The sequence below is a fragment of the Spermophilus citellus genome, assembly GCF_964194105.1.
Source record: "Spermophilus citellus genome assembly, chromosome: 3".
Lineage (NCBI taxonomy): Eukaryota > Metazoa > Chordata > Mammalia > Rodentia > Sciuridae > Spermophilus > Spermophilus citellus.
In genome coordinates this window covers 26,382,215-26,405,995 of record NC_138184.1, presented here as the reverse complement: position 1 = coordinate 26,405,995, position 23,781 = coordinate 26,382,215, and the positions used below count along the sequence as shown (strand labels likewise).

The 23,781-nt window shown below is 34.1% G+C and overlaps 1 protein-coding gene across 6 annotated transcripts in view; it reads left to right on the top strand.

Moving 5' to 3' along the window:
* Positions 1-23,781, top strand: part of GOLGA4 (golgin A4) — a 97,475-nt gene that overhangs the window by 55,966 nt on the left and 17,728 nt on the right. For 5 of the 6 annotated variants that reach the window (XM_081283842.1, XM_081283843.1, XM_081283839.1 and 2 more), the window contains 8 exons: positions 1,404-1,582; positions 5,665-5,796; positions 7,841-7,996; positions 9,592-13,829; positions 14,365-14,486; positions 14,956-15,086; positions 20,681-20,794; positions 22,158-22,247. In XM_081283842.1, coding sequence (XP_081139968.1) covers positions 1,404-1,582; positions 5,665-5,796; positions 7,841-7,996; positions 9,592-13,829; positions 14,365-14,486; positions 14,956-15,086; positions 20,681-20,794; positions 22,158-22,247 — 5,162 coding nt within the window. Of the gene's footprint in view, positions 1-1,403; positions 1,583-5,664; positions 5,797-7,840; positions 7,997-9,591; positions 13,830-14,364; positions 14,487-14,955; positions 15,087-20,680; positions 20,795-21,980; positions 22,002-22,157; positions 22,248-23,781 lie in introns of all 6 variants that reach the window. The other variant, XM_081283840.1, reaches the window with a different exon arrangement.

Genomic DNA, 23,781 nt, shown 5'->3' with positions numbered 1-23,781 from the left:
CTACATTGAAGTTCCCACATTTCTTACAAAACTGGAAGTGAAAATATTGCATATATCAATGAATTGTGTCCTCTGAACATGTTTCTTGATGAGATTGAAAACCCTTTTTGAATACTTGAGTTTGGTTTATAGTCTATCTCTATGTAGTGGGAGGTCTGGGAACTTCTATTCTGTGATGACTAAAAGAAGTAATCTAGGATGACAGTACAGTAGAATTTTTCACAGAGTGTCATTATGCAAATAAAGTGTGTTTATGTATGCCTGAATATATATTCACAACACACATGTATGCACAGACATGTACATGCATATATATACAAATATAATCATACACATGTATATATTTTGGAGTTCAAGTTACCCAAGTTTTGTACCTATCCCATCTGATTTTGTTAAATGCTACGTAATCTATTTGGCTTCCTTAAAGATCTTTTTACTCTAACTAAGATGATGATGATGATTTCTGCAGCACCTGGGATTTCTTTCTTTTTTTTTAGGTACCAGGGATTGAACCCAAGGGCGCTTAACCACCAAGCCACATTCCCAGTTCTTTTTTAATATTTTATTTAGAGACAGGGTCTCACTGAGTTGTTTAGGGCCTTGCATGGTTGCTGAGTCTGGCTTTGAACTCTCCATCCTCCTGCTTCAGTGACCCCAATCCCTGGAATCACAGGTGTGCGCCACCGTGCCTGTTAGGGCCTGAGTTTGTTATCTCACTTAAGAACTACCTATCTGCTGGTAGTGCTTTTTTGGTATTATTGAATCAAATAATTTTTTTTCTAGTCAACTAAAAAGAGCCCTAGTTTTAAACTTGTAAAAGTAGTGAGCTTCTCCTCAAAAGTGTATTGTTTAAATATGTTATTCACCCAGTCCTTGTTTTTAAAAAGAAGCATCCCCCCCACCCCGCTCTTTTGTTGTATGGTTAAGACTTTGCACTTAAGATTTGCCAAAGAATCATTTATTCATTCATAAAAATGTACTAGAATACAATAGTGTTATGTAATTACTAATGATAAGATAAATTTAAAACTGTATAACAAGTAAGAAAGCACTTGAAATTATATAGAGGTAGGAACACATTTTGTTTCTTTTAATTTGTTCTACACAAGGACACTGGTGAGGTGAGTGGGGAATCTTTAAAATATAATTTTTTCAAACTTCTGAGCTTAGTCTACATAAGCAGTTTTAACCTAATGCAGAACTCAGTGAAAATAGGTTTCAATGACTGAATAATTCTTGTGGCTTTGTGAATAGCTCAGAAATATTTCTTGGCTTAGAATAACTATGTGTCTTTTAACCTGTCCTGCTACAGCTGCTCTTAGTTTCCGTAAATTGAATGCAAAACACTTTAGCTTAATGATAGTATTTCTTGAGATACTTGTGTTCTGCTCTTTTCATTATAGCTTTTGAGGAACTTGAAAAAGCTTTGAGCACAGCCCAAAAAACAGAGGAGGCACGGAGAAAAATGAAGGCAGAAATGGATGAACAAATAAAAGCTATTGAAAAAACAAGTGAGGAGGAACGCATCAGCCTTCAACAGGAATTAAGCCGGGTGAAACAGGAAGTTGTTGACATAATGAAAGTAAGAATAATTCAGTATTGAAATGAGCTATAACAATTTTTAAATTTAAGTCTGATGTTTGGCCTACAATTTTGACTATAGGGAAGAATTAATTTGTATTTTCAGACCTTGACCATTTTATGTTCAGAATATAGTAAAAAAGTGCTTTGATAGAGAAATAAATTTAATACTTAAGTACTTATCTGAATCCTTTTAAGCTTTGCTGTCTCTCTAGTGGGCTGTGTTATGAACTGAGTTGTGCCTTCCTTGGTTTTTTGACTTTAGGCTCCTTGAAGGTAGGCTGCTTGACTGATTGAGTATCTTTTGCAGAACTTGGTTGAGAAGGTGTGTGTGTGTGCTTCAGGGAATGAGAGAGTAAGTTATTGAAAGTAGGTTGTTTAAAATGTGTTGAAGAATCATTATTTATTTGTTCATTTATGCAGTACTTGGGATTCAACCCAGGGTGTCACTCATGCTTAGCACATGTCTTAACACTGAGTTACATCTTTAGCCTCTTGAAGGATAATTATTAATGTCCTGGTTGCTCTTAAAAATATAGATGTCTATAAGGTATGGTGTCTCATGCATGTAATCTCAGCTACTTGGAAAATTGGGACAGGAGGACCAGAAATTTAAGGTCAGCTTGGGAACTTTGTGAGATCTTGTCTCAAAATCTAAAAAAGATGGGGGCTTGGAGATATAGTTCAGCGGTAGGTACTTGCCTAGCTTGTGTGAGGCCCTGGGTTCCATCCCTAGTACTACAATATATATATATGTATAGATAGACTGACCTCATTTTCAAAATTGTTAGTGTTTTGAAAATTTCTTTTAGAAACTGATGAATTTTCAGAATCCCAAGATTTCCAGTTTCTCAGAAATGCAAACATGTAAATACCATAACATTGCCTGCCTCCAGTTCCCTTTTCTATACATTTTTTTTCTGGTCTAGTTTTGCCTGTTTTTCCTCCTGTCATGTTTGCCTTTGTTGACTCTTTATCCTGTTCCTTTGCTGACTCCTTATTTGCATTCTTGATATTTGATTATGGCCTCTAAAATGGCTTAAGATAAATTACAGATCTCAATAGGTGAGGCTTGGATTTTAGAGTTGCAGTGTGTGTTTTTACAACTTGGGCAAGGTTTCTGTGGTTTTATTTATTATTTATTATATATGTAGTTTTATTGTGCATAGAGATATGGAGAGTAGCCAGTTATATAATTTTCATGTTTTCTAAACCTTCTGATGAACTACACTTGAATTTCAAGGTAGAAATTAATTGTGACCAATTATTTGAAATACAAGACATTGACTATAACTGTTTGCTTATATCTTAATCTTTTGAATGGTCATATGATATGCTAATTTTAATTTTACCATGGAATATAACAACATAATAATATATAAATTATTTTGAAAGATACTAATATAGCTGTGTTATAAAAACCAAAGGATTAAAAACTATATAGTGAAAAAAGATTTCCCTCCATTTTAACCGCTTAGTTTTTCCAAAGATAAACTGTTTTCTTTTTGAATATACTTCCCAGAGATAATCTCTGCATATAATTTCCTTGTTGTTTAATAATCTACTCTTTATTTATTTTTTTTTTTGATACAAAAATGCTATGTTGTGTAAACTGTTCTGTTTTGCCTTTTCACTTAATAATCTGTCTAGGAGATTGTTCCTTATTTGTTGATAACTGATAATGATGCCCCCCACATCTGTTTTAAAGACTGCTTGAGTTCATTGTATGATTTCCATAATTTAATTGTCTCCCTTTAGATGTTTAGATAGTTCAGATTTTGCTGTTGGAAATTGTGATTATCCTTATACATATTTGCTTACATGTGTATTATTTCATTAGGATAAATTATTAGAAGTAGAATATTACTCAGGAAAAGATTATGTGCATTTGTAATTATTGCCTGGTTGCTAGAGTTACGTAGAGTACAGTTTAGACAGTATTACATACCAAATGTCTTCCCTGGTCACAAAGATGGTATTATCTTATTTTTCTCTTTCCAAGCTTACAAACTTAAAAAAAGGGATATTATTATAAAGGTTTTGTTGTTGTTGTTTTGGTACTGGGGATTGAACCCAGGGTTACTCTACTACTGAGCCACATATTTTGAGACAGGATCTCTCTAAGTTGCCAAGACTGGCCTCAAACTTGTGATCCTCCTTGCCTCAGACTCCTGAGTAGCTAGATTATAGGTGTGCACCACCAGGCCTGGCTCTTTGTAGTTCTTATGTGTATAAATCTTACCAGTATGATAAATATATGATCTTTACCAGTATATATTTTTATATGTTTAAAAGGAATTTGTAGTTTTTATCTTTGAATTGCTTGACTAAATCCTAGACTTGGTTTTGTTGTTGTTGTTGGCAACATGTTAGTCTTTACTTACAGAGTTGTAAAAACTCTTTACTGATGGTGGGAATTAGGCCTTTGGATATAAGGTGCTTTTATCCAAGTAATCTCAGTTTATTGTTGGCTTTATTTATGATTTGTTTTGTTTTTGTTTCTTTGGCTTTTTTATTTTTTAATTATTATTTTTTAAATTTTGGGCCAAGAAGTTTTCTTTTCATAGTAGTTGAATTTATTAGTCTTTTCCTTAAATACTATCTGGATTTTTACTCTGTATAAAAACACTTATAGGGCTGGGCATATAGCTCAGTTGTAGAGCACTTAGCATGTGCAAAGCCCTATATTGGATCCCAGCACTGCCAAACAAAACAAAACAGAACACAAAAAGAGAAACACATGCTCAATTATGAGATCCTATTTTTAAAAATTATTTATTTTTTAGTTGTAGTTGGACACAATATCTTTATTGTATTTTTATATGGTGCTGAGAATCGAACACAGGGCCTTGCATGTGCTAGGCGAATGCTTTACTGCTGAGTCACAATCCCAGCCCTAAGATCCTATTTTTTAATCCTATTTTTTTCTTGCGGCACTTTGATGCTTTCATTGTTTTAAGAATTACCTGTTTGGTCCAATCGAAATTTATTTGGTGTGAGGAGTGAGGTAGAGATCCAACTTAAACTTTTTCCAGATGTCTACCAAGTGTTTCCAAATTATTTATTTAATAATTCACCCTTTACCTTCTGATATGCCATGGTATCTTCATTGCATACTAAGTAGAGTAATAAATTGGGTCTTTTTTTCTGGATTCTCTGTGCTATTCTGTTGCTTTGGTCATGTACTGGTATTGCACTACTGTGTTTACTCTAGTCCTACTATTTGGTAGTCTTCCTTAATTACTCTTATTTTTTTTTGAAGAGTATTGCCTATATTTTGCATATTTATTTTGTCTAATGAATCCTCCAAGCAAGAACAAGGACAGTAACTCATTTTTTTTTTCTTTTGTACCAGGGATTGAACTTAAGGGAACTCAACCACTGAGCAACATCCCCATTCCTAATTTATATTTTATTTAGAGACAGATCTCACTGAGATGCTTAGCACTTTGCCAATGCCGAGGCTGGCTTTGAACCCAAGATCCTCCGATCTCAGCCTGTTGAGCCACCGAGATTACAGACATGTGTCACTGTGCCCAGCTAAGGCCAATAACTCTTTAATAAATAGTCCATGTCTAGAAAGCGAGCGTAATCAGATTGGTGCAGCCACAAAGAAGTGCCCTCTCTGAGAACATAACTGACCCCTCATCCCCCATATGCTTTCTTGTTCTGGGGAACTTCCTGGCAAGTTGTGGAAATGCAGTTTCAACCCCATAGGACTCTATCTCTTGCATCAGCACTCTTAAACTAAGAAAAAAGGATTACTGGGTTTTTTTTCTTTCTTTTCTTTTTTTAAAATCTCCTTTCCCTTTTTCTTTTTGTTCTTTTCGGTGGGGTCTTGCTGTGTTGCCCAAGCTGGTCTCAAGTGATCTGTCTCCCTCAGCTTCCCAAGTGCAGGGACTATAGGCACAGGCCACCATGCCTAGTTTATTTTTTAACTGTCATGGCTTTAGTAACTTTGATCTATATAGAGAATTTTTCCTTTTAATTAGCTTGATTAAATTATAATTAAGTATTATTCAGTTGTGGAGTTACTTATTTTATTCTGGGTGTTTTCACTTTATCTTCTTGGTGGATTTTCAGAAATCCAATGAAGAACAAATTGCTAAACTGCAGAAGCAGCATGAAAATGAGCTGGCCAGCAAACAGCAGGAATTGATGAAAAAGTTTGAGACCCGAGAAAAGGAATTACAGGAGCAAATGAAAGTAGCCCTTGTAAGTATCTATTTTGTTTTTGCTATCAGTAAAGGTCACAGAGTTAAAGAGTTGATATCCCCTGTTCCTGTCTCAGCTTAATTTCAGACTACTGGTACCCTTGACCTTTGGGTATGCAGAGAAGATAGGAGGTAGGCAAAAAAAGCTATCAGAACTCCTTAGCTTAGTATTATATGAAAATCAAATGTATTCATTTACCAAGCTGTCATCAGTCAGTTTGTTTGTTTGGGTATGTTTATCCAGCCCTTCCACCCTAGCAGTAGGCTGTAATTAGAAGGAAGAAAAGGAGATTAATTGAAGTAGTGACTTCAGGAAGAATGTCTGAAAACTCAACTGACCCAGTGTACCAAAGTTTTGTCTGAATTGCTTTTTAAAAAGGAGACAATGTTCAATCCACATAATGTTTAAAAAATAAGTTAAAATTTAAAAACAGACTGAACTGACAAAAGCAATAACTGGAAAAGCCTTGTTGAAATAGTATATTTAAAATTTTTTTTCTTCAATTGTGAAAGCCTTTTATGTAAGTTACCATAAAAAGTGTTAATGCAAAAAATGTAGTTTTTATATAAAGTTATTATCCTTAAAATAGTTTGTATACTTTTAAAATGAGTTCATTGTGAAAGCATGAAGAAATAGTATTTAAAATTTTAATCTCTTTCCTTTGTACATTGATTTCTTAATTGGGTCAGAGATTTTGAGAATTTCCGACAGTAGTGATTCATGAACTAAGGTGATAAGTTTTCTAATCTGCTCTATGGGGCAAATAAACTTGTAAATTTATAGTACAATTGGCTGAGGTTAGGGAAATTAGTATGTGGTTATACAAATAATGAAGACATATTTGTGTTATTTGTTAGTTCAGAAAGGAATTCAAGCAGTTTATAAGAATATTGAAATATAACAAGACAGCATAAATTAAAAATAGGGGCAGGGAATTGAGGAACAAAGTAAGACATAAATGAAACTGGGAATGACTCTAAAATTCTTTCATCAAGCCCCACTATGTTTTTTCAGCCTAAGTAGTTGACCTTTGCAGGCACTAGGCCTTAATAATTGGCCATTGCTAATATTGACTTCTAAGAACTGATATATTCAGATATATTCCAAATAGAGCAAAACATGGACACAAGTCTGCTTGCCCCTTTCTTGATTCAGTAGACTTTAAAAATTTCTTCTTTTATTTTTATAAGCATTTTTATAAGAAATGCATTTAAAATATAGTTTACACTAAACAATATGGTATGTTAAAACTTTAAAAATCAATGTTATAAAAATTTGTATTTTCTTATCAATCTACTCATATAATGGTACAAAATTATTGCTTACAACAGTGTCCTTCACCATACTGCTGTTGGCAGCCTATTCCTAAGCAACAGGTATAGATAAATACACTTATAACTGAAGTTTATTCAAGAAATTAGCTTTTAATGTGCTAACCTATGTTAAAAAGTACTCTCTAGAGCGTCTCTTCTCAAAATAGTAAAAACCTTTAGTATGATTGTTGATATGTAATCAAGAGAATTAGAGAAAATTCTCAGAGTTGAGGGGGCAAAAGAGCCTAGATAATCTGAAATCTTGTTTTAAAGAGATTTCCTTGTTCTTATCCATATATTCACAAGTCATCTGATTTTGATTTGGTTTTCCAAGTGAGGTACTCTATTATAATGAGGTATTTCTCACAGACCACATTAACTTAAAATCTAGTTTTTAGACAGTGTTGAAATACCAATTTCAAGTGCAGAAAAGACAGCAACAATTATGTGGCCCTTCATAGTTAGCAGTTCTTTGTAAAACATTTTAAGTAGTGGAAAAATAGGAGACATAGTGGGGTTCCTGGAAGAAAATTTTTCATATTAATAATAATTGTGGCAAAGATCAGCCAGACCACACTGGAAAAGCCAAAGTGCCATTTCTGCAGAGAAGACGAGAGATGATGATATTGCCTACCTCACAGGGCTGGGTGCAGATCAACTGAAATGCATGATTCCTATGGAACTACTTTGGGAATGTGGGTTTAAGATGGTCTTAATTATTTTTGGCACAGGAAAAGAGTCAATCAGAATATTTGAAGATCACCCAAGAAAAAGAGCAGCAAGAATCTTTGGCCCTGGAAGAATTAGAGTTACAGAAAAAAGCAATCCTCATAGACAGTGAAAATAAACTTCGGGACCTTCAGCAAGAAGCAGAGACTTACAAAACTGTAAGCTTAAATAATATACAGATTCTAGAGCTGTGAAATTATTTGTATAAAATAATTTGTGTTTTTTCAAACAGGCACCACATTTCAAATAGCTGAGAGAAAGTGCTAGACAATAGCAATATAAGATTTCAGAGAAGCTTTTGTTTTACTGGGTTATGTGTATGTATACTTGCACTTCATTTTTAGATGGTGAGAGCTGTTCATGGAAGTGCTTCGGGCTCTGTGCTCTATGTTTGCTACCTGGTGGTTCTGTTTTTATCTTTAGCTGGCTGTGTTTCTGTCAGCCGCATACTCTGCCTCTGAGCACTCAGGTTCTACAGCTTCTTTGCTCCATTGCTTACTTATCCTTGCTCTCTAGGAAGTGGCCTCACTGTGTAGGCAGCACTTGCCCTGCTCTCTTCCTGCTTGTCCAGCTTCACCTCATGCTGTGTCCTAAATACAGTCCATTCTCGGCTTATGTCACAGTTCACTTGCCTCAATATCTTGTTTTCGCATTTTAAGTTTTTCCAAGTTAACATAATCCTATAATGAATATATTTGTATGATTTATTTGTTTGTTTGTTTGTTTGTTTATTTATTTGCTGTAGCTGGACACAATACCTTTATTTTATTTTTTTTATGTAGTGCATAGAATCGAACCCAGGGCCTCGTACGTTCTAACCGAGTGAGTGCTCTACCACTGTTTCATTGTGCATATTTTTAAAGCTTAGTGACCTTTTCCTTTAGCAGTATTTGAAATATGTTTCCTATTTTGAAAACATACTAAGGTTAAACTTTTTTTAGCCATTTGCTCTGAATTAGTAAAATAGTCACATTTCTTACCTATCATTCTAAACTGTTCTTTACTTTTTCATTGCCAACCTTTATAAAAGGTGGCATGGTGGAGTGAAATGGGCACTGAAGAGGACTAGATCTTACACTTACTAGTTTTGTAAATTGATTGTGCCTTAATTTTCTTACCAGTCACCTGAAGAGATTGAATCTGGTAATTCCTCAGGATGTTTTCAGCTCTGACACTCCATGGCTCTGCTTTACTTAGCTCTTTTTCCTTCAATCAAGATTGATGTTTTCATGAATATTGGTAGTCTTTGGTAAAAAGTACCTCCTTTTTAAAACAGATGAAAACCTCCTAAATAATAATTTTTGTGATAAAAAATAAAATAAATTATTTTTCTTCCAAAATTAAATTATAGAAATAATAAAATACTATGGTAGGCCTTAAATAAGCAGAGGGGAAAAAAATTCTGATTTCTTTTGATTTTCTGATCAGAAGTTACTATTATCTGTTTGTGATTATTTCTTTTTTGACTACCCATTAGAATATTCTTGAAAAGAGAGGTAATTTAAATAGTTACCCAAGCAAGTAGAAAAAAAAAATCTGGAATTATGGATTTTGTAAAAAAAATAGAATCTTTTCTTTGTTGTATGATTCCTTTAGTAATTGAGCACACATTGTCTTTTTGTGTTTGGTATGATATGTAATGTTATTTATCTAAATTTTAATCTTTTAAATAAGTAGTAGACATCATGTCTGTGTATCATTGCTCATAAGCTAATATGTACTTTAGTAAAAATATGTTCATTTTCATTGACAGAGAATTCTTGAATTGGAAAGTTCTCTGGAGAAAAGCTTACAAGAAAACAAAAATCAGTCAGAAGATTTAGCTGTTCATTGGGAAGCTGAAAAAAATAAGCACAATAAAGAAATTACAGTCTTGGTTGAAAAACACAAGACAGAACTGGAGAGTCTGCAGCATCAGCAGGATAACCTTTGGTCTGAAAGACTCCAAGTCTTAAAGCAACAGCATCAGACTGAAATGGAAAAACTTAGAGAAACATATGAACAAGAAAAAGAAACATTATTGAAAGACAAAGAGATTCTTTTCCAGGCCCACATAGAAGAGATGAATGAAAAGACTTTAGAAAAGCTTGATGTGAAGCAAACAGAGCTAGAATCATTATCTTCTGAATTGTCAGAGGTATTAAAAGCTCGTCACCAGCTAGAAGAGGAACTTTCTGATCTAAGGGATCAAGCTGATAAAATGAAGCAAGACTTAGAAGCCAAGCTGAATGAACAGAAAAATCATCACCAGCAGCAAGTTGATACTATGATTAAAGAACAAGAAATGTCTATCCAGAGAACGGAGAAGGCATTGAAAGATCAAATTAATCAACTGGAGCTTCTCTTGAAAGAAAAGGACAAGCACTTGAAAGAGCATCAGGCTCATGTAGAAAATTTAGAGGCAGATATTAAAAGGTCTGAGGGAGAACTCCAAGAGGCATCTGCTAAGCTGAATCTTTTCCAGTCACACCAGAGTACCACACGTGAACAGGCAAAAGCATATGAGGAGCAGTTGGCTCAGTTGCAGCAGAAGTTGCTGGATTTGGAAACAGAAAAAATTCTTCTTACCAAAAAGGTAGCTGAAGTTGAAACACAAAAGAAAGATGTTTGTACCGAGTTAGATACTCAAAAAACCCAGGTGCAGAACTTAATGCAGCAGCTTGAAAAACAACGTAGTGAAATGGAGGAAAAAATAAAATCTATAACCCAGCTCTATGAGTCCCAACTTAAGGATAGTAACATTGAGCAGGAACAGACAAATCAAATTTTGATGGAAAAGGAACATATAATTTTACAAATGAAAGAAGGACAGAGCAAAGAAATTGAGATTCTCAAACAGAAGTTGTCAGCCAAGGAGGACAGTATTAGTATTTTGCATGAGGAATATGAAAACAAATTTAAAAATCAAGAAAAAAAGATGGAAAAAATTAAGCAGAAAGCAAAGGAGATGCAAGAAACATTAAAGAAAAAATTGTCTGATCAGGAAGCCAAACTTAAAAAAGAGCTTGAAAATACTGTTCTAGAACTTAGTCAGAAAGAAAAACAGTTCAATGTGAAAATGTTGGAAATGGCACAGGCTAACTCAGCTGGAATCAATGATGCAGTATCAAGACTGGAAACAAATCAAAAGGAGCAAATAGAGAGTCTCACTGAGGCGCACAGGCGAGAACTCAGTGATGTCATATCAAGCTGGGAAAAGAAACTTAATCAGCAAGCTGAAGAACTTCAGGAAAAACATGAAATCCAGTTACAAGAGAAAGAACAAGAAATAGCAGAACTGAAGCAAAAGGTCCTCATATTTGGGTGTGAAAAAGAAGAGATGAACAAGGAAATAACATGGCTGAAGGAAGAAGGTGTTAAGCAGGATACTACATTAAATGAATTACAGGAACAGTTAAAGCAAAAGTCTGTTCATATGACCTCTCTCTCACAAAATGAAACTAAACTGAAAGCACAACTTGAAAAGCTGGAGGTTGACTTGAATCTTTCTCTGAAGGAAAATACTATTCTTCAAGAGCAGCTAGTTGAACTGAAAATGCTAGCAGAAAAAGAGAACCTTAAGGTTTCTGAGTTAACAGACAAGTTGAAAATTATGGATGAGGAATTTCTGAGTTTGAAATCTTTACATGAAAACTGTAAGAAAAGCCTAGAAGACAAAAGCGTGGAATTCAAAACATTATCTGAGGAACTAGCATTTCAGCTAGACGATTACTCTAAGAAAACTGAAGCTCTATTGGAAGCTAAAACAAATGAGCTAATCAACATTAGTAGTAGTAAAATTAATGCCCTTCTTTCTAGGATTTCCCTCTGTCAACACCACACAACTAAAGTTAAGGAGGCCCTGCTAATGAAAACCTGCAGAGTTTCTGAATTGGAAGCACAACTTACACAGCTAACACAAGAACAAAATGCACTGAATAGTTCTTTTCAACAGGCTACCCATCAGCTAGAAGAAAAAGAAAATCAAATTAAGAGCATGAAGACTGATATTGAAGGACTTGTGACAGAAAAAGAAGCCTTACAGAAGGAAGGAGGCAATCAGCAGCAGGCTGCCTCTGAAAAGGAGTCTTGTATCACACAGTTAAAGAAAGAGTTATCTGAAAACATCAATGCTGTCACACTGATGAAAGAAGAGCTTACAGAAAAAAAATCTGAGATCAGCAGTCTTAGGAAACAACTAACTGATTTAAACACTCAACTTCAGAATAGTATCAGCCTAACTGAAAAAGAAGCAGCCATTTCATCTCTCACTGAGCAGTATAACAAACAGCAGTGTGAATTACAGGATCAGGTACAAGATTTGTCTTTAAAAGTTGATACCCTGAGTAAAGAGAAAATGTCTGCTCTTGAGCAGGTGGATCACTGGTCCAACAAATTCTCAGAATGGAAGAAAAAAGCTCAGTCAAAACTTATGCAGCATCAAGACACTATTAAAGAATTGAAGATGCAGTTTGAGTTAAAAACAAAGGAAACTAATGAAAAGGATGAGCAGATAAATTTATTGAAGGAAGACTTGGATGAACAAAATAAAAGATATGAATGTTTAAGGGGTGAAATGGAAGACAAGATGAGCAAGATGGAGAAAAAGGAGTGTAATTTAGAGACTGAATTAAAGACTCAAACAGCAAGGATTGTGGAGTTAGAGGACCATATTACTCAGAAAACAATTGAAATTGAGTCTTTACGTGAAGTTCTTACAAATTACAATCAACAAAAAGATGTTGAACAAAAAGAATTGGTTCAGCAACTTCAACACTTTGAAGAGTTAGGAGAAGAAAAGGACAACAGAATTAAAGAAGCTGAGGAAAAGGCTTTAAGACTTGAAAAGCAAATGTCTTCGATGGAAGCTGAGCTTGAAATTAAGAAGCAAGAAATAGAACATGTGAATTCATGTGTGAAAAGCAAAGAAGATGAGTTAAAGGCATTGGAAGATAGACTTGAGTTAGAAAGTGCTGCAAAACTAGCAGAACTGAAGAAGAAAGCTGAGCAAAAAATTGCCGCTATCAAGAAACAGTTGTTGTCTCAAATGGAAGAGAAAGAACAACAATATAAAAAAGGTACAGAAAGCCATTTGAGTGAGCTAAACACAAAATTGCAAGAAAGAGAAAGGGAAGTTCATATTTTGGAAGAGAAACTTAAGTCAATGGAAAGTCTTCCACAATCAGAAACATCAGTTATATCCAGCTCAGCCAAAAATGTGGCTGCTTCTGCTGAGCAAGAAGAAACAGATTCCCAAGGCTGTGTGCAAAAGGCATATGAAGAAAAACTTAGTGTTTTACAAGGAAATCTAACAGAAAAAGAAAAGCTGTTGAAGAGACTAGAGCAGGAAAAAGAAGAGGCAATTACATCTTATTCTGAAATGCAGTGTAAGTATCAGGAGCTCTTATTAAAGTTAGAAAGTGCTGAAGCAAAGCAACATGAACATCAAATTGTAATAGATCATCTTCAGGAGGAACTTGAGGAAAAAAAGAAATATCCCTTGATAATGTCCCAGCATGTGGAAGAAGAGGGAGGTAAAAATAATGTAGAGACAAAGCAAAACTGGGAAAACGTGGCTGATGGTGTCCAGAAAACCCTCCAGGAGCAGGAACTAACCTGTCAGACCTTGGAGCAAAAGATAAAAGAGCTGGATTCCTGCTTAGTAAGAGAGAAGGAAGCACACAGAGTTGAAATGGAAGAGTTAACCTTAAAATATGAAAAATTACAGGCTTTACAACAACAGATGGATGGAAAAAATAAACCCACTGAAGTTTTGGAAGACAATAAAGAAAAATCCACATCACATGTAGTCCAACCCCAGTTGCTTGGTAACGTGGAAGCCATACACAATGACCTGGAGTTTAAATTAGCAGGGGCAGAGCGGGAAAAACAGAAACTGGGCAAGGAGATCGTTAGATTGCAGAAAGACCTTCGGATGTTGAGAAAGGAACATCAGCAAGAATTGGACATATTAAAGAAAGAATGTGAACAAGAAATGGAGGAGAAAATCAAGTATGTTTTATTTCTGTACTCTTCCTTAATTAAGTATCCTTTTTTTCCTGTGCCTAATATAGTCATTTTTAAGTTATTTGAGTATTTCCCTACCAGAGTGTTAAACAAAAGTCTAATAAGTTAAATACTGAGGAGAAATACAAAACAAATTAGGGCAAGTGTTATTCATGTCCATTTGGGGGAAGAGTATAAGATCATAATTATTAGATATACATACAAATAATTATTTTTGGTTTATTATTTTTAATTGTAACATTATTATATGTAACGTAGATGTGTTGGTAGAAATTCAAATGGAAAAGAAAAAAATTCTCCAATCAACCACTCCCTAGAGAGGTAATCATAGTTTGTATATCCTTCCAGAAATTTTCTGTATCTGGACACACATACGCACACATGCACACACACACCATTAGAATTGTTTTCATGTTAGTAATATCATCCTATTTGTACTGTTTTGAAGACCAGGTAACTTTGCAACTTGTTTGTTTTGTTGGCAGCAGGTAAACCTTTCAATTTTTATTTTTTTATTCAGGCAGGAACAGGAAGATCTTGAGTTGAAGCACAATTCCACATTAAAACAGCTGATGAGAGAGTTTAATACTCAGCTGGCACAAAAGGAGCAGGAGCTGGAAATGACCATAAAAGAAACGATCAGTAAGTATAATTTTAAATTCAATGAGGAACAAATCAAAATCAGCAGATGCTATAATTTAAGATTATTCTTTTTTGCAGTTGTGGTAAGTGCTGTAAGTCATTAAACTGGAGGAAAAAATGGTCTTTACCCCCCAAAATTCTCTATTAGTTTCTCTAGAAAGTTCTTTTACCTGTACCTGGCAGTAACTTGCCTTGAAGGGGAGGAGTGGGTGAAAGAATCCTAAAGTTTTAGCTAATAATGACCTTGTACTTATGCTCAATTCTTACAGGGTTCTTTTGATCATTTGATCATTTTTGATCATTTTGATCATTTGTTGGGCTGGTTGTCTCATTTAACATCTTGTAATGTTCACACTAAATTGAATTTTAGCAAAAATAATTGGAAGTGAGAATTTTTACTGAAATTGGGATATAGGTAGTTACTCTTGACTAATGTGTTTTCTTGTATATATCTCTTTTTATCTATTAGATAAGGCCCAGGAGGTAGAAGCTGAACTTTTGGAAAGCCATCGAGAAGAGACAAATCAGTTACATAAAAAAATTGCAGAGAAAGATGATGATCTAAAAAGAACAGCCAAAAGATATGAAGAAATCCTTGATGTACCTTATTTTCTTTTTCATTTGAAATTTAGTATAGTAGATTTCATGGTAAAATTGAAGGTTTTTTTTTTATAATATTACCCAAATTAATATTTCTGTACTATATGTAGATTTAAAGTCTAAATGATTTCTGCCAGTACTGTAGTTTCCTGATCAGATTCTGCTCTAGTCGGTACAGCCCACTTGCTAGTATTGAAGCAACCGTGAGTTTCTAAGGGGAAAAAGGAATCTTCTTTTCCTTCTTCCTCATAGATTCAGACAGAACTGTAAGAGAACTATACTAAGATTGCAGAGCCTGTGTTTGAGTAAAGTCTTTAGTAATGTGACAGTTAGTGTGTTTTGAATGGGGCTGCTTACATGGGATCTTCTGGGCAAGCCAGTTAACTTTACTCAATTCTTATTCATTTGAAGAGTTTTTCTTGGTATCAAAGGAAAAAAAAAAGATGGGGGGAGAAACAGAGTATCAGCTAAATGTTTCATATTTAGTGGAAGTTTAGTTCAAAATACTTATTTCATTAATGGCACTGTAGCCATGAAGATAAGCCATGAGCTTGGCATGGTGGTGTACTCCTATAACCCCAGCTACTCAGGAGGCTCAGGCAAGAGGATCCCAAGTTTAAGGCTAGCCTAGGCAACTTAGTAAGAACCTGTCTCAAATAAAAAATTAAGGGCTGGGAATTTAGCTCGGTGGTAGAGTGCCCCTGGGTTTAATCCCTGAATGCTAGTGAATACTTTGGATCCCAAGAATGTTTTTAAACTAAATATAAATATTAAACTGTAAATTAGTTTCAATTGAGTTATGTATCTTTTAGTTACTCTGTTGCTGCAAACTTTATTTTTCTATACTCCAAGAGCCATTTTATGATTAAAATGCAAAATCAGAAAATCATGTCTCAACTGTGTTAGCAGTAGATGTCTGATCTTAGAACAGAGGATATAATTATTGCTAATATAATTGAAATGACTGAAATTCCAATATATGACACATGTCTATAAATGCTCTTTCTATAATTTTTAGTTTTAAATTTTAATATGAAAGATTTAGATTTAAATAATGTTGAAAAAAAGAAAGGGAGAACATGAGTGTACATAAATTTATATAAATACACACATATACCTCGGTATATTTGGGAAATGGTTTCAGAATAAAGATTTAAATAATTTTACATTTTTTTTTATATTTCCAGAGTATGTATGTACTAAGTTAAAAAAAATAATATGCTTGAATGCTTAGGGAATGTTGAAATTGAAAGATAAAATACAACTAGTTTAGTTCTGTCTTCTGGTTTTTTTAAGTTTTAATTTGTTATATCTGTTTTTGTTTTTGCAGAAGGAAAAGCAAATTTAGTATAGTTAAATGATTTCCTTAAAAATGACAGAGTGAGTGCTAGAGCATATTCTTCATTAGCTTCACATATTTCATAAATAAAGACTTCTCCTTAAGAAAGGAACTTTGATGAGCAGTTAAGCCAGGGGACTTCAACTGCAGGGGAGAAGCTTTGCCACACCTCTATAGTTCCTTTTGGTGAACTACTTCTGACTGGATGCGTGGGGTAGCAGATGGTAGACTTTGCAAGGGTTATGACATACCTCTTTAGGTAAAGGAATAACAGAGCAAGGAGACACGTGATGTATGCCTTTTGTCTTGGTCCCTCCTTGAAGATGAGCTGTATATTAGGGAGACTAGGAAAATAGTCTTCATGAGTCAGGTTTAAAATAATAGAGCAAGTGGGCAGAAAATGAAGAATGGATAAGGGAATGGGGTGGACTCTGTTTAATTTCCTTCCTGTATCCTAGACCAACACTGTCCATTAAAAATATACTGTGAACCATATTATGAAATTTTCTAGTAGCTATATTTTAAAAAAGCAACTTTTTAAAAAAATTTTTTTTATTTATTTACTTTTTTAATAACAGATGTCCTGAACTATGAGAGAGAGAGAGTTTTTTTAAAAATATTTATTTATTTTTTAGTTTTCGGCAGACACAACATCTTTGTTTGTATGTGGTGCTGAGGATCGAACCCGGGCCGCACGCATGCTAGGCGAGCGCGCTACCGCTTGAGCCACATCCCCAGCCCAAAGCAACTTTATTTTAATAGCATATGTTAACTAACTCAGTATAACTGAAATATTTTCATTTCAACTTGTACTTGATATAAAATTTACATGCAGTAGGCCTTCATATTATCCATGGGTTCTGTTAAACCTGGATTTAGCTAACTACTGATCAAAAATATTTCAGAAAATTTATGTCTGAACTGAACACGTATGGATTTTTTTCTTGTTATTAGTCCCTAACCAATACAATATAACTTCTATTTACTTGGAATTTGTATTAGGATTATAAGCAACCTAGAAGTGATTTAAGGTATATGGAAAGAGGTATGGGAGAGGGTTGTCCTGAAACCACTCCCCAAATGTGCCAAGGTATGTGTATGTATTTATATAAATTTATGTATACTCACTCTTTTCCTCCCTCCCTCCCTTCCTCTCTCCCTTCCTTCCTCCCTTCTTTTTTTTTTTTTTTTTAAACATTACTTGGAATTGAATCCAGGGGTGTTCTACCTCTAAGCTTTATCTCCAACCCATTTCTAGTTTTTATTTTTGAGATAGGTTCTTATTAACTTTCCCAGGCTGGCCTTGAACTACTTATCTTCCTGTTTCAGCTTTCTGAGTCTCTAGGAATACAGGTGTATATAAACAACGCATCCAGCTATATATGTGCATTCTTTAATTCTTCATATTTTATCTCAGTTTGAACTAGTGTATTTCGAGTGTTTATAACCACAATTCTGTGGTTTCTGGTAGCTAGTTGTAATATACACTTAAATATGCATCCAAAATATATATTCATCTTAAATTTTTTAAAAATGTAAGTAATAAGGAGATATTAGCAATTCTCAGTAAACACCATATTGCTTTTATTCTGAGGTCTATTCTCTACCATTCTTCCATTTAAAAAATTTTCAGGTTGAAAATTTGTATGGGATTTGTATGTATTATCTAATACTATATTTTTCCCCTTCTGAAAGATTGATGATTTATCTCAGTGATGACATTATAGAAGGCTACATTTTGTTATTGATTAAAATAATTCTTATCTGTTAAATTGTTATTTATTAAAATTTGAGCACAGAGAGATTTTATTTTTCCTGCCATCTTAGGTAACATACTTATCATTGCCTATTTGAATAAACTAGGAACTGTTTTTCATCCTTGGTTCCACCTTCCTAAGTCCCTCACACATAAGCATCCGTGTATTTATTAGGGTAGGCATCTGCTTTCATTGCCAGACCAATATCCCAAATACAACAGGCTCTTAGGATATGATTTTCTCCTTTAATTATATTCCATGTTGTTCTTCTCTTAACTCTACTGCTGCTACCAGTCTGGGCTGCCATCTTTCAACTAGTCTAGTCTATTGTTTTAATTTCTTATCTGATCTCCTTTCTACTTATCTTTTTATTTTCCCCTCTGATATATTCATACATTCTTACAATTATTTTCTATCTTGCAGCAAAAGGATAATCATATTACTTCACCTCCTAAATAAGTCTAATGGCTCCCGATTGTCCCAGTGATCAGTGTATGCCAGCTAAACTCAACTTTAGCTTGTTCTTCATTTTCTCATGTTCCCAATTCTTTAGGATTTTTTTAAAAATGTTTGTAATTTAACTTTTATTTGGGAAAATATTGAACAACATTCACATTGCTAAAAGATAAAAATAATACAAAAAGTATATTTTAAAATGGTATCTAGTGAAAATTGCATACATTCATCTTTTTTTATTGTAAAGAAGACTAACAAGCATTTATTTTAAAAAAAATTACAGAACTGGTGTGTGTATGTGTGTGTGTGTGTACGCATGCAGGTGTGATTCTATGATTCCAAGGCTTCACACATGCCAGAGACACACTCTATCACTGAGCTATAATCCCAGCACCAGAATTATTTACTAAATTAGAAATAATTCATAAAGGATTCTTTCCTAATTCTTAGAGGGCTTGCCTTAGGTTGGTATCCTACAGTTATCAAAGGAAATGCCAATTGTCATATTAAAATCTGTGCTTAGCTGAATAAGTAGCTATGGAGGTGATCTTTTCAAATAAGTCTGAACCACATTGACACAGACAGCCATGAGCGATATGTCAGAGTAAAATAAAAAAAGTAAACCAGAACTGAGGACACTAATATTTTTACAGTAACTTTGGTTGATGGTGTTTTAGATGTGGAGGCCTGGTTAAGATTTGCCTTGGTGGGGCAATATATAAGGAGGCTAGAGACTAGAGATTTCAGTTTTGCTGATGTTGAGAGAAGGTATTTGTTTTTTTCAACTACTAGAGAAAATTTTATGACAAGTAGTATTGGAAATTAGATTGTCCAAGTGTCTTATGGCTCACATTGCCTTATTTTGTGCCATGGGGCCTAACCGTCTGTTTTTTTGTCTTAGAGAATGTTTCTGGAAAGTCAGCATCTGTTAAATCAGATACCTGTCTGTGGTTGTTTTTCCTGTTAAGTTCCTTAGTCAGCAAACAATTGTCTTTATTATTCAAGTCAGATCAATATTCTAATTCCAAATGTTCTTTTAGCATAAAGGTTATTGCAAGATTTATAAGATTGAGGAAAGATCTGGATTACTTTGGATAGTAAATCACAGCAATTGCCAAGACAGATGAAGGAATGTAAGGACTGGCAACATCCTATTACCAAGGCTGTCAAAACTGAAGAGAAAATTATTTCTGTGCCAAATTTTCTAAGTAGATTTTTTGAGTCAAAAAGTCACATATTACTTTTTCTAATTTAGCCATGTCTAGTTTTTGCAAAGTTTAGGCAAATGGAGACCTTACATTGATTATCAACAAAATAGTAGCTTTTTTTTTTTTTCAAGGACAGATTTTGATTGTACATTGGTAGTACCCTCAGGAACCCCTAATGTGGTTTGGGGGCAGATGTGTAGAAGATGTGCTTATAAATTTGCCAGTCTAGGACAGAAGACCAACTGTTGAGTTATACAGCCTATCCAAAGGAAGTAGGAAAAAAAAACCCCAAATTCCATAACGTCTTTCTTTATTTTATTTTTTTCCCCCACAACTTCTTTAGATCAGTTAAGTTGCCAGCTGGATGGACAGTGCTATGTATAAAAATAGCTACTTTATTTTAGTTTTTAATTAAAAAAAACTTTAAAATTTGTTCTAATTAGTTATACAAGTTACTTTATTTCTTTGAATGTTTTCTGAAAGTCAGATCCCAATATGGAAAAGGCATTATAGTTGTTACAACACACTGTTATAATCTCATGCTTCAAACCTTCAAAAATTGTATTTTCAGGGCAAAGAAACAGTTTGATGAGCTTTATTTGGTGAGGATAATGGAGTGAGGGTGTAAGAAATGTCATCCTGGGAATAGTGAGCAGCAGCATTGGAAAGGGCTTGGAGCTCAAAGAAGGGCATGGAGGAAACTGTTTAGATCATACTAATTAATTACAAATAGTACTGTATGTCTCAAAAACTTGTTTATTTCTCCTGCAGAGCTAAGTTTTCTCTACACCATGCTGCCTCTCTACCACATTATTACTATTTTTTATTCTAAAGGCTCGTGAAGAAGAAATGACTGCCAAAGTAATGGACTTGCAAACTCAGCTTGAGGAACTACAGAAGAAATATCAGCAAAAGCTTCAACAGGAGGAAAATTCTGGCAATGATAATGTGAGAGGAATTCAAGTGTGTTTTTTTAAAACATTATCATTTCCATGACTTGACCTACATACATAGCATCTCGTTTAATTCTAACAAACCTTTCAAGAGATTCTTGTCTCCTTTTACAGACAGTAAAAGAATCAAAGAGGTTGAATAAAATGTCCAGGTTCACACTGTGGTGGGAATTTAAAAATCTACTAGGCATCATTATTTTTCGAGATGGAGTCCTGCTGTGTTGCCCAGGCTGGTCTGGAACAAGCAGGAGCTCAAGTGATCCTCCCCTCAGCCTCCAGAGTAGCTGGGTCTACAGGTACACACTACCATACCGAGCTTCTAGATATTTTGATTTATACACACATGTTGAGTTCCAGGAAAAATACTTTGTGATCATAGTAAAGAGTGGGTTCCTGCCGTGTGTAGTAACTCATGCCTGTAATCCCAACAATTTGGGAGGCTGAGACAGGAGCATCAGGAGTTCACAGCCAGCCTCAGCAAAAAGTAAGAGGCTAAGCAATTCAATGAGAACCTGCCTCTAAATAAAATACAAAAGAGGGCTGATGATATGGCTCAGTGGTTGAGTGCTCCCGAGATCAATCCCTGGTACCAAAAAAAAGAAAAAAAGAGTGAGTTCCAAAACACAGTAATTCAGCAATTTCCCTGTGTGCTCCAAATAGATGTTAATAAAGAAATTTTACAAATAATAAGCAAACATTTGTTTTTAATTTTTTTTAAGTTGTAGATGGACACAATGTTTTTATTTAATCATTTATTTATTTATTTTTATGTGGTGCTGAGGATTGAACCCAGTGCCTCACACATGCGAAGCAAGCACTCTGTCACTGAGCCACAACCCCAGCCCAACAAACATATTCTTATTGTGGAAAGAGTCACGTAATGCAAAAGTATACAACATGAAGCCTGTATGGGCGGGGGCACCTTCCTTATGTAGTAATCATTGTTAGAAGTTTGGTGATTGTAGTCTTTTTCTTTGTATTCACCTATGTTTGTGGGTAGATAGTTTAAATAGCAAAATAAGCCAGGTTTGAAAGCAAATATTTAAAGTGCCTTATCTCAAATCTGACCACTCCCTTAATACTGTAATACTGACTTATTTCCCTGTAATTTCATATTGCTCTGTTTTATTACTTGCAGATTTTATTGCATTCACTCATTATTTTTTCTTTGCCTTTTTCAGGTAATAATTATGGCACTACAGGTAAGATTAATTGTTCAGTGAATTTAAAGAATGCATTTTAGGAATGCTTTTTTTTTTAAATAAACTAAAACAAAAAAAAATGTTTTAATGAGGAAGATTTTCTCGAGGAGTAAAGAAATGTGTCCCAGACATTGATGAAACCCATATACAGTTCAGATCTGTTTTTTGTTCTTTCAGACTCAGCTAGCACAGAAGACTTCTTTAATCAGTGATTCAAAGTTGAAAGAGCAAGAGTTCAGAGAACAGGTACAGGCTAATCAGTGCTGTTTATTTTTAACTAACTTAATGTATGTTAATATGGACTTGGATCTCTTTTAACTGATTTTACAAAAACAACTGATCTAATAATTGACTTTGATATTCTTTTTACATGGGAAATTTATTTCCAAGTCCAGAGGTGCTAGAGGTTATCGCTATAAATTCATGATCACATATATTTAAACAAAATAATTTATATCCTATTATTTCTAGTGTTTAACATTTTGGGTAACAATTTGTGTTTGTATAACACAACTTAATAACTTAAGTTCTAAAAAGAACTTTTTTTTTTTTTTTTTGGTTTATCAGGGGAAAATATGTTGACATCATCTTTGGTGCTTTCTCATAGTGGTTAAATAAATTGTTCTAATTTAATAAGATTTGTCCACCTATTATCCAAAGACAATATATGTACTGCAGTTTAAATATGTGTGGGTATAATCCCAGACATGCAACACAAGCACATATACACATTTGTGTATGTAACTTGATCCTTGGTGAAGGCTTTTTCCAAACTTTGGATCAATAGTGGCTCAAGTCAATAGGCTAAGTTTGAAGGCTAAATTTCCAGGTATTTACCAGTTCTCTTAAAATATACACAAACAAAAATCTTTTTTTGTTTTTTATTTTAGCAGTGTTGGAGATCAAACCCAGGGCTTCATGCATACTAGGCAAGCACTCATCCCTAGCCCCAGACAAATCTTGATAATTGTTGAAATTGGGTGATAAATGGGTTTATGGTCTTTAATTGTTCTATACTTTCTTTATTTGAATATGTTTCAAATTTTTCATATTTTTAAACTCATAACAACAGGTACATTGTTCAACTATTACATTTCCCCCCATACTTCTTCAGGACTTTAACTTTTCCCTTAATTTTATTATTTTTTATTTTTTTAGTTGTAGATGGACATAATACCTTTATTTTATTTATTTATTTTAATGTGGTACAGAGGATAGAACCCAGTGCTTCACACGTGGTAGTCAAATGCTCTACCACTGAGCTATAATCCCAGTCCTTTCCTTAATTCTTAAGATTAGTGCTTTAAAATTCTCTTCTTTTAGTATCCTTAAATCTTCAAAACTGTTATGGCACAAAGTTTTTATACTTGTGATTTTATTGTGGTAAAATACATATAGAATTTTCCATTTTAATAATATGATTAATAAGTATATGATTAATTGACATTTAGTTTATTCATAAATATCAGTCACTATTCACATTCACTATATCTAGTTCTATAACATTTCATCACCCTGAAAAGAAATCTCACACCCATTAAACAGTCACTCACTGTTACCTCCTTCCTCAACCCCTTGGCAACCACTAATCTGCTTTTCATCTCTATGAGTTTCCCTGTGCTGGGTATTTATATAATGGAATCATACAATACATGACCTTTTATGTTTGGCTTTCACTTAGCGTAATGCTTTCAAGATTCATCTCTATGTTTAACATATTTTAGTACTTTATTCCTCCTTTTGTCTAAATAATATCCCATTGTATGGATATACCATATTT